The sequence below is a fragment of the Cervus canadensis genome, chromosome 25 (genome assembly GCF_019320065.1).
Source record: "Cervus canadensis isolate Bull #8, Minnesota chromosome 25, ASM1932006v1, whole genome shotgun sequence".
Classification (NCBI taxonomy): domain Eukaryota; kingdom Metazoa; phylum Chordata; class Mammalia; order Artiodactyla; family Cervidae; genus Cervus; species Cervus canadensis.
The window spans coordinates 43806192-43821457 of record NC_057410.1 but is presented as its reverse complement, the minus strand read 5'-3'; the positions used below and the strand labels follow the sequence as shown (position 1 = coordinate 43821457).

At 35.5% G+C, this 15266-nt stretch overlaps 1 protein-coding gene across 2 annotated transcripts in view; it reads left to right on the top strand.

The window, feature by feature from the left end:
* Positions 1-15266, top strand: part of ACSS3 (acyl-CoA synthetase short chain family member 3) — a 162707-nt gene that overhangs the window by 56081 nt on the left and 91360 nt on the right. Inside the window, exon 5 of one of the 2 annotated variants that reach the window (XM_043446308.1) lies at positions 6580-6720. The exons of the other annotated variant lie outside the window; for it this stretch is intronic. Coding sequence (XP_043302243.1) covers positions 6580-6720 — 141 coding nt within the window. The remainder of the gene's footprint in view (positions 1-6579; positions 6721-15266) is intronic. 2 annotated transcript variants of the gene reach the window in all.

Here is a 15266-nt window from a genome sequence, read left to right as displayed (position 1 = left end):
ATGTTATATGTATTATATGCTATATTCTTACAATAAAGTAGGCTAGAGAAAAGAACTGTATTTATCTGAATTATATTTATCCATATTGTAAGTTTATGTCTGTTTATAAGAAGAACTGTCCATCAGTACCTGCATCAATATTGTCTTATACAATATAAAATACCACAGATGTACTATATATTATAACACTAGACATCAAAAATGAAAAGATAATGTGAAAAAGAAATTCATATTTAGTTACAGATGTCATAATTCATGCATTCACAGCAAAGAAGCAACAATACAATTGTTTCATGATAGCCTGGCCTATACACTAATGAATGAAATATACAGTTTTTTATGGCATATGGCATGGCCTTATAGTCATATTCATTGGAAACATTGTTAAATTAAAAAAAAATCAGTTCCCTGTGATGATAGACTGATGCCCAGTTTCTCTAAGTACCGGAGAAAGAAGTGTACTATACAGTAATGTAATTCTAAGTTGGGAAACAGTAGGAACTGTTTTTTAATAATACTACCACATTATTAATTGTATATTAAGTATCACTTACTTTATGACTATATAAAGACAAACTAGTATCTCCACTTATGCATTCATGACATAACTTTTTCTTAAATTTTTCAATAATCTAAGTAGTATGGTTCATTTGAGAGTTTTTCAAATTGCTATAAATCTTCAAAAATTTTTTCAATATATTTACTGAAAAAAATCTACATGTAAGTGGACCCTTGCTTTTCAAACCTGTATTGTTCAAGGCTCAACTATACTAGAAACATTTACTGACAGCTTACCGTATAATTTTTAAGACACTCCATTCATGGATAATTTTTTTAAAATTTCCTGATAACTTTATGAGCTTGGCATTATTCCTGTTTTAAAGAAGAGGAATCCAAGGAAAAGAGAGATAAAGTAACTTGTCTAGCTAGCATCAGGGTCATGATCTGAATGCATGCATTCTGACAGTATGCTTAATCTCGCAGCTACCTAGTCTTGTGGTGAGGTATGATTAATTTCTTTTTAAAATGTCTTTTAAAAACTTTAGAAAAAGTTATTGGTCTGGAAATAAAGACTATGTTCAGGAAAACAAAATATTAATATTCTAAACAGATAAATTATCTGTGATCCATGAAGGAAGAAAAAGCAGTATAATACATAAATGACTGTGTTTTACAATGCTTTTCCTAGTAAATTTGCCCAAATAATCAGCTTACTTCTGCATCCCTAGCTAGGTCTCCAGCTATTTATAGTTAGACTCACTGGGGTTTCTAGCAGATTAAAATTTTTTACAGAAGGAAAATTGCAAGTGTGCAAGGAATCGTGTATAATTTGTAGAATTCTTGAGAGGTTATCTGTGGAAAAATGCTTAAATGACAAGATATAAGAACAGAGAGCATTAGAGCTCTCTCAGTTTGATTACCACCTAGGAAGTCCCATTACCACTTTTCACTCCAGTGTAGTTTGAGTAGTCTGTGGTTCTTCATGAAAGGCTGCACTCAGGGATTTTAATATTTTCAGTGTCTTGAAGAAGAATTATAAATTTCTTTCAGATGACCTCCAGCATGTTTTTAAAAAAGGCTTGTTGCTGTTGAGTCAAGGAATGTAAAGTCAGTAATACAGAAGGCTTTGAGTAAGAAAAGCTTAGGGGAAGGGTTCAGTTCAGTCAGTTCAGTCGCTCAGTCGCGTCCGACTCTTTGCGACCCCATGAACTGCAGCACGCCAGGCCTCCCTGTCCATCACCAACTCCTGGAGTCCACACAAACCCATGTCCATCAAGTCGGTGATGCCATCCAGCCATCTCATCCTCTGTCGTCCCCTTCTCCTCCTGCCCCCAATCCCTCCCAGCATCAGGGTCTTTTCCAATGAGTCAGCTCTTTGCATCAGGTGGCCAAAGTACTGGAGTTTCAGCTTCAGCATCAGTCCTTCCAATGAACACCCAGGACTGATCTCCTTTAGGATGGACTGGCTGGATCTCCTTGCAGTCCAAGGGACTCTCAAGAGTCTTCTCCAATACTACAGTTCAAAAACATCAATTCTTCGGCACTCAGCTTTCTTCACCGTCCAATTCTTACATCCACACATGACTACTGGAAAAACCATAGCCTTGACAAGATGGACCTTTGTTGCCAAAGTAATGTCTCTGCTTTTTAATATGCTATCCAGGTTGGTCATAACTTCCCTTCCAAAGAGTAACTGTCTTTTAATTTCATGGCTGCAATCACCATCTGCAGTGATTTTAGAGCCTAAAAAATGAAGTCTGAAACTGTTTCCACTGTTTCCTCATCTATTTCCCATGAAGTGATGGGACCAGATGCCATGATCTTAGTTTTCTGAATGTTGAGCTTTAAGCCAATTTTTTCACTCTCCTCCGTCACTTTCATCAAGAGGCTTTTTAGTTCCTCTTCACTTTCTACCATAAGGATGGTGTCGTCTGCGTATCTGAGGTTATTGATATTTCTCCTGGCAATCTTGATTCCAGCTTGTAATGGTAAAAGAGCAATATTGCATAGGAACCTGGAATGTTAGGTCCATGAATCAAGGCAAATTGGAAGTGGTCAAACAGGAGATGGCAAGAGTGAATGTTGACATTCTAGGAATCAATGAACTAAGATGGACTGGAATGGGTGAATTTAACTCAGATGACCATTATATCTACTACTGTGGGCAGGAATCCCTTAGAAGAAATGGAGTAGCCATCATGGTCAACAAAGGAGTCTGAAATGCAGTACTTGGATGCAATCTCAAACATGACAGAATGATCTCTGTTTGTTTCCAAGGCACACCATTCAATATCATGGTAATCCAAGCCTATGCCCCAACCAGTAATGCTGAAGAAGCTGAAGTTGAATGGTTCTATGAAGACCTACAAGACCTTTTAGAACTAACACCGAAAAAAGATGTCCTTTTCATTATAGGGGACTGGAATGCAGAAGTAGGAAGTCAGGAAACACCTGGAGTAACAGGCAAATTTGGCCTTGGAGTACAGAATGAAGCAGGGCAAAGGCTAATAGAGTTTTGCCAAGAGAACACACTGGTCATAGCAAACACCCTCTTCCAACAACACAAGAGAAGACTCTACACATGGACATCACCAGATGGTCAATACCGAAATCAGATTGATTATATTCTTTGCAGCCAAAGATGGAGAAGCTCTATACAGTCAGCAAAAACAAGACCGGGAGCTGACTGTGGCTCAGATCATGAGCTCCTTATTGCCAAATTCAGGGGAAGGGTAGGAACACACACAAGTGTTCAGTGTGTGTGTATGCTATTCACACATGTATGAATTCATGTAGAATTTACAAAGAACTTAAGGCTAGGCCCAAAGTACTTTCAGATGTTCTTTATTCAATTCTTACATTCTTACAAACCAGTAAAGTAGATGTTATTACTGGCCCCGTTTTACAGATGAAAAAACTGGGTCATTGTCAGGTCACACCACAAAGTCACAGCCAATAAGTGGTAGAGCCAAGATTTAAACTCAGTTTAATGACTTTTAACCGATGAGCTGTTTTCTTTTGCTTTGTAAATGCTGTGGATATGGATATGTTTCCAATCAGATTTTTCTCAAGCAAATATCATCTTTTACCTTTTTTATTATTAATATTTGCATACATCTCTATTTGACATTCACATCTTAATACAATATTATGCATACTATAGGCACTCAGATTATTATTATTTTAATTTTTGAGATATAATTTAATACATTAAGATGGACAGATCATAAGAGTACATTTTGATGCATTTTCAAAATTGCATGCACCTGTATAACTCCATCCAAATCAAGATAGAGAAGTTTTCCAGATTTCTTCCTTTTTCCAGTCAACAATTCCCCATTCCTAGAGGCACATGCTTTCTGATTTGTACTGTCATAGATTTTTTGTTGTTGTTGTTCATTCCCAAGCTTCAAATAGATCAAATCATACCATGCATACACTTTTATGTCTCCCTTCTTTTGTTCAATATAATGTTCTTAAGATACATTTCTTGTGTGTCAGGTACTAATAGTTCATTGTTTTTTACTGTTGAGTAGTATTTCATAGCATGAATATATAAAAAATTATTTTTCTATCCTGCTATTTATGGAAATTTGGGTTATTTCCACTTTGGAGCTATTATGACTAAAGCTGCTATGAACATTCTTAATCAGGTCTGTGTGTGGATCATGTGTTTCCATTTCTCTTATGTAAATATCTAGAGGTAGCATTGCTGATTCATATAGTAGATGTATATTTGACTTTACTAAGAACTTTGACACAATTTTACATAGTGGACATAATCATTTTACTATTCCAGCAGAAAATTATGAGAGTTCTAGTTGCTCATTTTCTTTATCATTTGGTATTTTATCAAAATCTGCTTTGTTTAATAACTGTTTAATCTTGTACTTTCAGTTGCATGATGTAACTTTCTCCCATGTCTTTCTTTTTATTAGTAATGTGTTTGTATTTAAAAAAATAAAACTCTCATAGATAACATTTTGGGATCTTAATTTTTTTCATCCAGTCTGACCATCTCTGCCTTTTAAATAAAGTATTAATATTAAATCCATGTACATTTGATTTTAAAAGGTGATAGCCTTCTCTTTCCTCTTAATAGGTAGAGATCCACTGTCACTTTCCCCCCTCTGATAACTAGCTCGCTTTCTCCCTCTCCTTATTTTTCCTGAGACCTTTCCTTTGTTTTGACTTTCCTTTATTTTAGTTGGATGTTTCTTGTCCTTCATATCTGACCTTCTGTTGAGGCAGTAATTAAGCCCAGTGGATTGGCTTTGCTTTGAGTTTAGAAAAGATACAAATTATGAGGCTCAGTGATGCATCTCATAACTAGGACTGCTTTTTTGCCAGAGGAGATAAAAACCTGGCTGCCACTCCTAAGCCTCAGGGAGGCCGTGAGGGCTCAATTGGCAGGTCACATCAGTCACCTGCTGTGCTGCCCCAGGACTGCCTTTTAAGAGTGATAACAACTAGGAAGGATATGTCTATAGAAGTAAATGCATGTATGAAATGGCTAATGTTGATTTTTCCCCTATCTTCCTCTCATTAGATCTTCTTTAAACATGCCTGCATTTCTTAGCCTGAAGAATAACCCTTCATTCAAATCCTCATTTCGTTTGAACTGCAGTTATTTTTGTGATTACTCAATTGACATTTTTTTATTACGCAGTGTGATGATTTTTTTTATAGGTTTGTAACTGTGATGCCCTAGGCTTGATAATTTGAGATGAGTTGTGTTTATCAATGCATAAAAACAAATGGAAATGGAAATATACAGTTTGATCACAGTTAATTATATTTATTTATCTAAATGGTGCCTCTAGGACACATCCACGGTGAGGCTGGGCCTAAAACTTCCCCTTCTTGAAGGGCCATTCAGATTATTGTCTATCAATGTGCTATATAGGCATTATATTTGTGATACTATTAATATATTGAAGTATCAATTTGTAATTGTATCCATTTAAATATATGACCTTTTTTTACAACCCAATCAATAAATTAAGGAACCAGAGAAACGGAAATGACCTGGCTTTTAACAATCTGTCAGTGTCTCTGAATTTAGCTGAGGGATTACCTGGATGAAATGTAATGGTTACACGCTCTCTAGGTGGTGAACTTATTTTCCGTGAGGAGTGTGTAGTCTTGCCTTGTGCCTTTACCAACAGGTTCACCAACTGTAAATTTCCGGTTTTGTTATCTCGAGATTAGTCAACATTTCAGAAAATAACTAGACATGTACTGGATCATAACTCTAATTAGATAGCTATAACTCTCAGCTACAGTAATTTTTCCGTAAGCCACTTTCTTCTTCTTCCCTGGCTTGTTTCACTGGCACCTTTTGAAGAAACCTGTCTAACTTAAGATGTGTCTGTCCAATTCATGGCTCAATTATCATAGAGTTTATAACACAGAGCTTGGTTCTAGGAACAAAAAAGAATACAAGCATTTCTACCATATTAGTCACTGTTGTTGATGGAGAAAAACTTGGGTAGCATTTTATACATGTCTCATACTCTCATTAATTTCAGAACTGATTTTTGTTCTTAAAAAGTGAAAGTAGATTACCCCTCCTCCCCTGAAAGTGATTTAGTATTCTCCTGTTTGGAAAAATGGCCACAGTATTACCCTTAACTGGCCCTTGTGTAAAGAGAAACTTTAGTAGGTTAGTTGAGATTTCATTGTGAAGACAGTAGTTCCAAAGTAAAAAGAAGTAGATTATGATAGAAGTTAGTTTTTAAAGTTGATAGTGTACATACAATTGTAGAAACATGAACCTCTGTTAGTTAAGCTCTTACGATTGATGAAATCATGCCCGCATCACATTTAATTTCTTAAATATATCTCTAGGTTTAAATAAAACATTTTCTGCGATATGTTCGTTGAAGTCAACATCAAACTGTTGAATTTCTTATGAACATTTATCTTAACTCAAGACCCTGAGATATTGAGTTATAGGTCTGATATTTAGCTGTCTAGGCCTAGATTTCAGTCAGACACTCAGACTGATATAGATTTAGTTACTCTCCAGCGTAATCTCTTTTGTTCAGTGCATATTCCTATGTTTTTGTTTTGTAGGAAATGGTTCCTTTGGCTCCAGGTTGTTACCTTGATTGGGATGAAGAGATGGCAAAAGCACAGTCCCATGACTGTGTTCCTGTTCTTTCTGAACATCCCCTGTATATCCTTTACACATCTGGAACGACGGGGTTGCCAAAGGTATCTTCTCCCTTGCTGTATTCTTCAGTCGCTAAGTCGTGTCTGACCCTTTGTGACCCCATGGACTGCAGCACGCCAGGCTTCCCTGTCCTTCACCATATCCCGGAGTTTGCTCAAACTCATGTCCATTGAGTCGGGGATGCCATCCAGCCATCTCATCCTCTGTCGGCCCCTCCTCATCCTGCCCTCAGTCTTTCCCAGCATCAAGGTCTTTTCCAATGGGTCAGCTCTTCCCATCAGGTGGCCAAAGTAGGCACTCTCTTAAGGGTAATTATAGTGACAGAGTTTTTTGCACCAAGAATATTTGATTACTGATGGAAAATGTTTGCAGACTTTATCTTGAGGTTTAGGCTTAAGTAGTTTATACCTTAAAGAAATACTGTATCTAAATATGTAGAAATATTTGTTATATTTAATGCCAAATGCTTTGTCCTTATTTCATTAAACATCATCACAAATATCAGCAATATTCAATTGCTTTAGTAAGCTATTAAAATTAAAATATATTTGATTGAATATCAGTTGGCTTAATAAAATTTTATAAAATATATTTTAAGTGAAATACTTTTATTTTTTAAACTGAGGTATAACTTTCATACAGTATGAAATTGATTTTTGATTTAGAGGAATTCAATTTATCATTATAAATGCAACTTGGAGAACTGGCCTAGACAGTTTGAACAACAGGTAATTTATCCAGAGTGTTGAGCTATTTGATTTACAGCACTGAAGACACTCAAGGATTTTTAAATCTTTTTACCCTGAAAGGTGTTTTCACAAAGCAAAGTTAAAAATGTCAATATTCTTGAACGTGTCAGATACCAAACCATTACCATGTTTGCCTGGCATCTCCAAATAATACTGTTTCTTTATATAACTTCATAAAGATTTGTGCAATCATCTTTCATCTATATTAGGGAGTTCAACATTCATTGAATCACAGAATGTTACTGGGCAAAGGGACTTTTCACAATCACTCAAATCCTGTATGACGTTGGCCTCTATTAATATTGGAACTCTTAGCATCAGAATTCTGAACCATAATCTGTTAATATTCTCAAAATTGTGATTCTATTAGTTTAGACTTAAATAAAGGAAGATCAAGACTTAAAACATTTTATATGAAATTCACTTGCTTGTGAAAAAGAAAACATATGATAGAAGGATATATTCTCTCCGACTACAGACACAGTGTTTTGTTACATTTTGGTCTACCATTGTGTTCTGTATGTAGTTGGCACTCACACTTTTGTTGTGTGAATAAATAAATTAATGCATATACATAAAAATATTTGTGTCATCGTAGAATCAAAGCCTTGTGTTTTTTTAAGAACTCTGGTCATCTGAAAAATAAATTTTTCTTATGTTGCAGATTTGTCTGTTTAAGCAGTCCAAATGACTACTGGATGCAGTCTGTACCTTCCACTTTTTTCAGTTAAGCAATTATGTACCAGCCACAAAGAATCCAAATGAACATTTGGCTATGAAATAAAAGGGACTCAGCAAGTTATAATCTAATATAAAAGTATCAACATGAGAGGAAACCACTGACCCTGAAAACACAGTTTAGCCTAACAACAACAACAACAAAAAATTCAGTTTAGCTCCTTAAAAGCCTGAAGGAATCTTATAAAAACTTTTGGTGCTACCTTGAGACTTTTAATCACTGAAATTCACTGTTGCCTGGACGGGGATCTATATGAGAGGGCAGAAGAAGAGTTTGCCATCAGTTTAAAACGGACTCAGCTAGTGTGGTGGAAATAAAAGTAATATATAGGGTATTAAATCTGAAAAGTGATGATTCCAAATAAGGAAGAAACCTAGATATCCCATGTTTTCTCTGGGTCAAGAAGTACTTTGTGGAATTCTTAGATGCCCAAACTGAAGATTGCTTCATGTTTTAATCATCCTCATTTTTTTTTATTACATTAGTAATACCATCCTGAAGATAAATCTATGTCTATATATTGGAGAAAGCTTTAATTGTTTGAAGATTTCTATTCACATTGAATTTAGTTCATGGATGTTCATTAGGAGCTAAAAGAGATAAAAAATTAGTAAACCACAGTGCCTTCAGCATAGTGGGGTTGCAATATATATCAACATAGATGATGTAAGATAGACTGTGATCTTTCCCTAAGAGGAAAAAACCCTACTTGTATCTCTTGAAGAAAAGATGAATTTGAATGGCATCTGAAGGATTAAATTCCATTAGTTCAACAAATATTACTGAGCACCCAAATACATATCTGACCATCTTTTTAGAGTTCTGTGGCTGGATACAGGCAGTGAACAAAGAGCTATGTAATAGGTGATGTGTTATGAGGAAAAATAAAACAGAGTAAGGGTGATGGGAGAGTAAGAATGCTGTTTTATCAGGGAGATGTCACGGAAAGCACTCGATGGTATGACATTTGAAGGATGGGTAGAAATTTTTCATCAGGTGACCTCATGGGGAGGAGGGCATTCCAGGTTGATTGGGTCAATATAAAATAAAGACAGGAGCATGCAAGGTTCCAGAATGGCTACTGCAGTTGGTGCAAAAAAAGTAGAGAAATGGCCAGACTTATAAGGAGGGGCCAATTGTTTAAAATTTAGCCAAGAAGTTTAGGTTATATACTGCCTATAAGGAATAGAGAGCACTGTTTCTTAAGAAAGAGACAAAAATATGAAGGAAGGTAACCCTTGCACCATTACACAATGGTAGCAAGGAGATTGGATTTCAAGCTGTGCTTAGCTTTGGACCATTTATTAGGGAGCAATCAAGAATAAGAGTAAGACAGAGGAAGAGTACAAGACTTTGAACCTGAGAACATAGGAAAGTGGTTTTGTTTTTTTACTAAACTAGAAACAAAGGAGAATGGTTTGGGGCTGGGAAAACTGGGAGGTTTTGTGTATACTGAGTATGATGTCTCTGGGACATTAACATGGAAATGCCCAGCCAGTAGTTGGAAATGAAGGTCTGGGTCCAAGAGTACATCTAGGTTTGGAGATAGACCCTTGCAATATCATCAGCTGTAGAGGTCTAGTGTTTAATTCATGGGATGGAGTAGGTTTTACAGAGCAGGACATGCAGAATGGCAAGACAAAGTAGTCAATTTTCCAGGTCTTTCAGAAATATTTCTCTTATCCCTTCAGTGGACTTTAGAATTTCAATTGCTTTGAAATGTATATGTTGCCAACAAATACTTTAGCCACTTATTTTATCCTACTTTTGAAATATATCACTTTTAATTTACTTATCTTCATAACATTGCATGTTCTCTAACGTTGTAGAATATATTTCATACACCTTTGAATCTACTATGGCACTAACCTTAGAACTGGGCCATAGCAGATCCAAAATATTTGATAATCTACTTTTCCAGTTAGCTCCAGATGCCTCTTATTTTTAAATTGAAATATAAATTTAAATTGATTTATAATATTGTGTTAATTTCAGATGTACAGCAATGTGATTCAATCATTTATGAATATATATATATATATATGTTAAAATCAATTCACAATTTAATAAAAACTACGTGAACCCAAAATCCCATGTATATAAATATATATTCTTTTAAAATATTATTTTCCATTATGGATTATTACAAAATATTGAGTATCCTGATGCCTCTTTATTCATAAGATTCTCACTTCATTTTTGGTAGGTATAATCAGGATTAATAGGATCTGAATTTTTAATATTGAGATCCCAGGAATAGAAGTACAGGAAAGATGAGCATACATGAAACATTTAAATATAAATTTCATGTCATCATTTAGTTTGTTTTCTTGATCTCCATGAAGAAGAATAGTGTTGTGAGCCCATAAAAATATTCTACTTAAAACTGCTCATTTCCCATAGGTGCATATAAGCCACACACAATTCAGTCTGTTCTTTGGCTGGAATTTGCAGCTATATTTAGGGCCTATTTGCATTTCTGCATCTGCCAACTCTGGATTTGTCAGATTGTTGTATGACAGGTTGATCTTGCTAGCTGCTGCACATATTCTAGCATATTCTATGACTGAGCTGCTTTGCATACATTTCTGAATATTGTTATGCATGTTTAGTCTGTTTGGTTTGGTTGACTATATTCAAGTTACTTAAAGGAACTACACCTCATCTGGATGGGGTGTCATTTTGGGAATGGGAGATTTAGTGATGGTCATATTTATCTTCTTCCAGCTTGCTGTCATGGAAGTATGGTGATAACCAAAAAAGAAAAAAAAAAAAAGTGTCACAGGAGCGCAGGGGAAAGAATTAGAAAGGAAGACATAACAGGAAGGTGGTAGATAAGGCCTTTCTTCTGATGTGAGTTTTCTATAACTTACACCAACTTTTATTCCTGCGTTTTAGGTGATTTACTTATATTCTAGACTGTAGCAAAAAATAAGAGAAAGTTAAATAAAAAAGCCTGTGAAAAAATTTTTTTAATCTGTAGTACAATTCTTGCAGCTTCCCTTGTGGCTCAGCTGGTAAAGAATCTGCCTACAATGTGGGAGACCTGGGTTTGATCCCTGGGTTGGGAAGCTCCCTTGGAGAAGGGGTAAGGCTACCCACTCTAGTATTCTGACCCTGAGAATTGCATGGACTATACAGTCCATGGGGTTGCAAAGAGTGGAACACGACTGAGCCACTTTCATAATTCTTGCAGCTAAAGGCTGAATTCGCTACACCTTTGCCCCTGATCTCACAGTTGCTCAGATCCATAAAAAAATTATACTGCTGCTAGAGAAGGAAATGGCAAACCACTCCAGTATTCTTGCCTGGAGAATCCCAGGGACCAGGGAGCCTGGTGGGCTGCCGTCTATGGGGTCGCACAGAGTCGGACACGACTGAAGCGACTTATTAGCAGCAGCAGCACCTGCTGAAGTATCATCCGTGGAGGTGGCTTCAGAATCATCAGAAAGCCTGCAGCAGGAGATTTTATGTTTGAAGAAATATACCAAATGGAATTGTTCCATTTCTACTAATATGGCATTAAGTTATGTAAGTTTCAAGGATTTCTCTTGAACAAAGAATAATATTTTTTTAATTATAGTTTTGTTTTGTTTTTTTTTTTTAGAGTGAGGATGTCATCTCCTATTCTTAGTTTTCTGATAGCTTCCCACCCCCACCCGTGGGTGATTCTTTATTTTATTTTTTTCCATTTATTTTTATTATTGGAGGCTAATTAGTTTACAATATTGTAGTGGTTTTTGCCACACATTGACATGAATCAGTTATAGTTTTCATATATTGCTTATTCATTTAATTGTTCACTTTTGAAATCAGTCGACATATGTATTAATTGTCTATTCTGTGCTGAAGATACCAAGGCGATCTTATGGCGCTGAGAGTGGAGGAGGAGACTGAGCAGTGGGTGGATGTTGTTAGTGGCCAGAGGCTCAGAGAACTTGTGGCCGTGAGAGAGGAGGGAGAGGCTTTTAACACAAGTAGTGGGTTTGGGTGGCTTCCAGAAGAGGCGGCACGTTCACAATGTTGTTAAGTACTCATGTGATGAATTAGGAGATAACCAGGTGCAGAAAAGGGGTAAGGGTTCATTTGAGGAAGAGGGGATATTGTCTGTAAAACTACTATAAGAACAAGAATATTGTTGGTTGTTGGATTTTTTAAGTAAGCAGAGCCGTCCATACCTCATACTTTTCAACTCATTGACTCCAATGGTCCCATGGTGGTGGATTTCTTTTTTTAAAGTAATATTTTTGTTTCCCCTTTCTTCTTGTTTTGTTCTTGCTTAATTTGCCAGACTGAATTGAAATGTATATATAAGCATGCATACATACTAAGCAAATGCATAATGCATATGCATGTGTACATATAGACATATATGCATATGTATTTACATATGTATGTGTGAATGGATATATATGTGTGTATATTTGTGTGTTTGTCTTGTACAAGTCTTTATTACTTCCCTGATGGCTCAGCAGGTAAAGAATCTGCCTGCAATGCAGGAGACACAGGAGATGTGGGTTCGATCCCTGGGTCGGGAATATCCTCTAGAGGAGGGCATGGGAACCCACTCCAGTACTCTTGCCTGGAAAATCTCATGGACGGAGGAGCCGGGCAGGCTATAGTCCACAGGGTTGCAAAGAGTCAGACGCAACTGAGTGAGTAAACTCCGAGCACAAGTTAATAGTGGGGCTTAACTTAGGAAGTATGCTTTGTTGGTTACTGTATGTAGACTTCTCCTACCTGAATATTTTGAGATTTGCCATTCAAATTTTTATAGATCTATTAAAACACATTTTTCAGATAAGACTCCCAAACTTTTACCACATATCTCAATCTTCCTTCCTTTTTGTACTACAACTGATGTTATTCCAACTGCATTCTTCTTGAATTGTAGTACCCAAACAGTACACGCTTGATATAAACATGTTTTCTGTTTTACATTTACTGACCCATTTATGATATTTTGTGGCTGTCTTTGTTCAAAGGCAGCTCATTAAACTGGAAACCATAAAGAACCATCTGGGATTAACTGTTGTCTCATTCCTGGGGGATAAATAATTAGCCTTTAGTTTCACTTGTGTGGGTTGAATTTTTTGAATATCTGTATACATTAAAAGTGTTTTGTGTTGTTTAAAGAACACCTTCACATTGTCGCCTTTTGTACTGAGATAGAATTCACTTTTGTGTCTTTATTTGGGGCACAGAGTTTTAGTCCCACCTGAATGTCTTTAAGTTTTCCAGAAGAATTTGAGTATTATGCTGATCCTGCAAAAACCAAAGCAGTGTATTAGGAGGTTATAGGGCTTTTCTGAAAATATACTAGGTCACCTAATGTCTTTACTTTTAAGGAAGGTAGGATATATGTGCATAAAGTAACAGATTCAAAAGAGTGAAATGCAGCATGCTTGTGTTGTAGGGGTAAGCACTGATGATCAACAGTATTTTTGCCTCATACTCAAATATACTTCAAAATGCCATTTTTTGTTTCTGGTTAATTTTGCATACTGGAATATAATAATTTGTGGGTTTTTTTTTTTTTTTGAGCACAGTTTATGTATTTTCAGAGGTTGAACAGAGTTTATCTATTGCATTTTAATTATCATTACCTGGAAAATATGATTAGAAACAAAAATGCTTTATATTAATTTTAACAGATGTTAGTATTATAAGAAAGAAACTATCTTTTTAAAACTAATCTTTCAGTGTTTTTACTCTTGAACTTCTTATGAAAGATCTACATGGAGTGTATGATATTATGCAGTTTTTTCCTACACTGTACTAAATAACCAGAAAATTGAAAGCTGTCACCTGAATATGTTAGAGACAAGACCAAATTTCATATTGAGAATCTAGATTAATGAATAGACAAATGATGCCAGATGAAAATTTTATACTCATTGTTAAAAAATTAAAAGTAAGTGGATATTAAAGATCAGTGATAAACAGACATGGCTTTTCTGTCTCTGTTAGCTCTGTTTTCATCATTTTTAATGAGAATCTCTGATAATAACCTCTAATTTTTTGACATTTCTGTCTTTTGTGTGGGGGAAAAATAAAAAACAGTAATTGCTAGAATTAATGAAATAATTTTGCTTGTAAGACGTTAAATTATTGACTGTATAATTTTAAGTTTTTTCATGCAAATTTTCATTTTTAAGTCTAACTTTTTTGGGGTCAAATGATTTAAGTAGCCACCATTTTATAGACAAAGCAACACTGGTAAATAACCTTTAAAGAAGGGTTCACTTGAGAGGTAAGTGGAAATTTGACAACCTGTCCTTTGAATTATCTTCTAAGTTTTACAAGTGAATTACTAGTCATTTATGTTCTCTTTGGCCTTTTATTCCTATCACTTCCAGTTGATTACTCTTATTCTCTATCATTTAATATAAAAAATTTACCCTTTTGTAATGATATTTAGAATTATTGATTAAAAATGACCTCTAAATGCAGGGACAGCAGACAGGTGAAGAGAAATTCTAAAATATCTTAAGTGAAATCATGCCTGACATTAAATTTCACAGAATATTGATAGCATATTGTCTATGAAAAAACCTCCTATTTTATCCTTTACCAGATGAATAAAACTTTTTAGAAAAGAGTGTTTGCAAATTGATTCATGTCAAATTCATCAAGATTTTGAACTGTAGGAAAAGACCTTCTCAATAAGACAACAAATTAGCAAAGTACATGGAAGACGTGTACAGTATATACTGATTGAAGACCTGCTCAGTTTATATGGGAAAATGCATGTGTGAAAATTATTGGCAGAAGCTTAGGATTTCTAATTCTCCCAAGATGATCAAAAGAGCCAGCTGCATGCTAACCATGTCATACAAGCTAGAAAGCATACCTGTCAAATGCCAGCAAAGCTCCCTGTGACATTTGCCAGGAGACCAGGTGTTGCTGCTGATAGATAAAATGTATTCCACAGCTTGATACCTAAGTTTTATTAGTGGTACCTGAGGAAAGCAGCAATTTTAGTAACAAACAGAAAGTCAACTTCGTTTTCATTCTCGTGACTCATGTATGTGTGTGATAGTTACAGAGCTGTGCCAAAATAGTTCAACCAGTAGCACGTTCATTAATTAGAGCCATA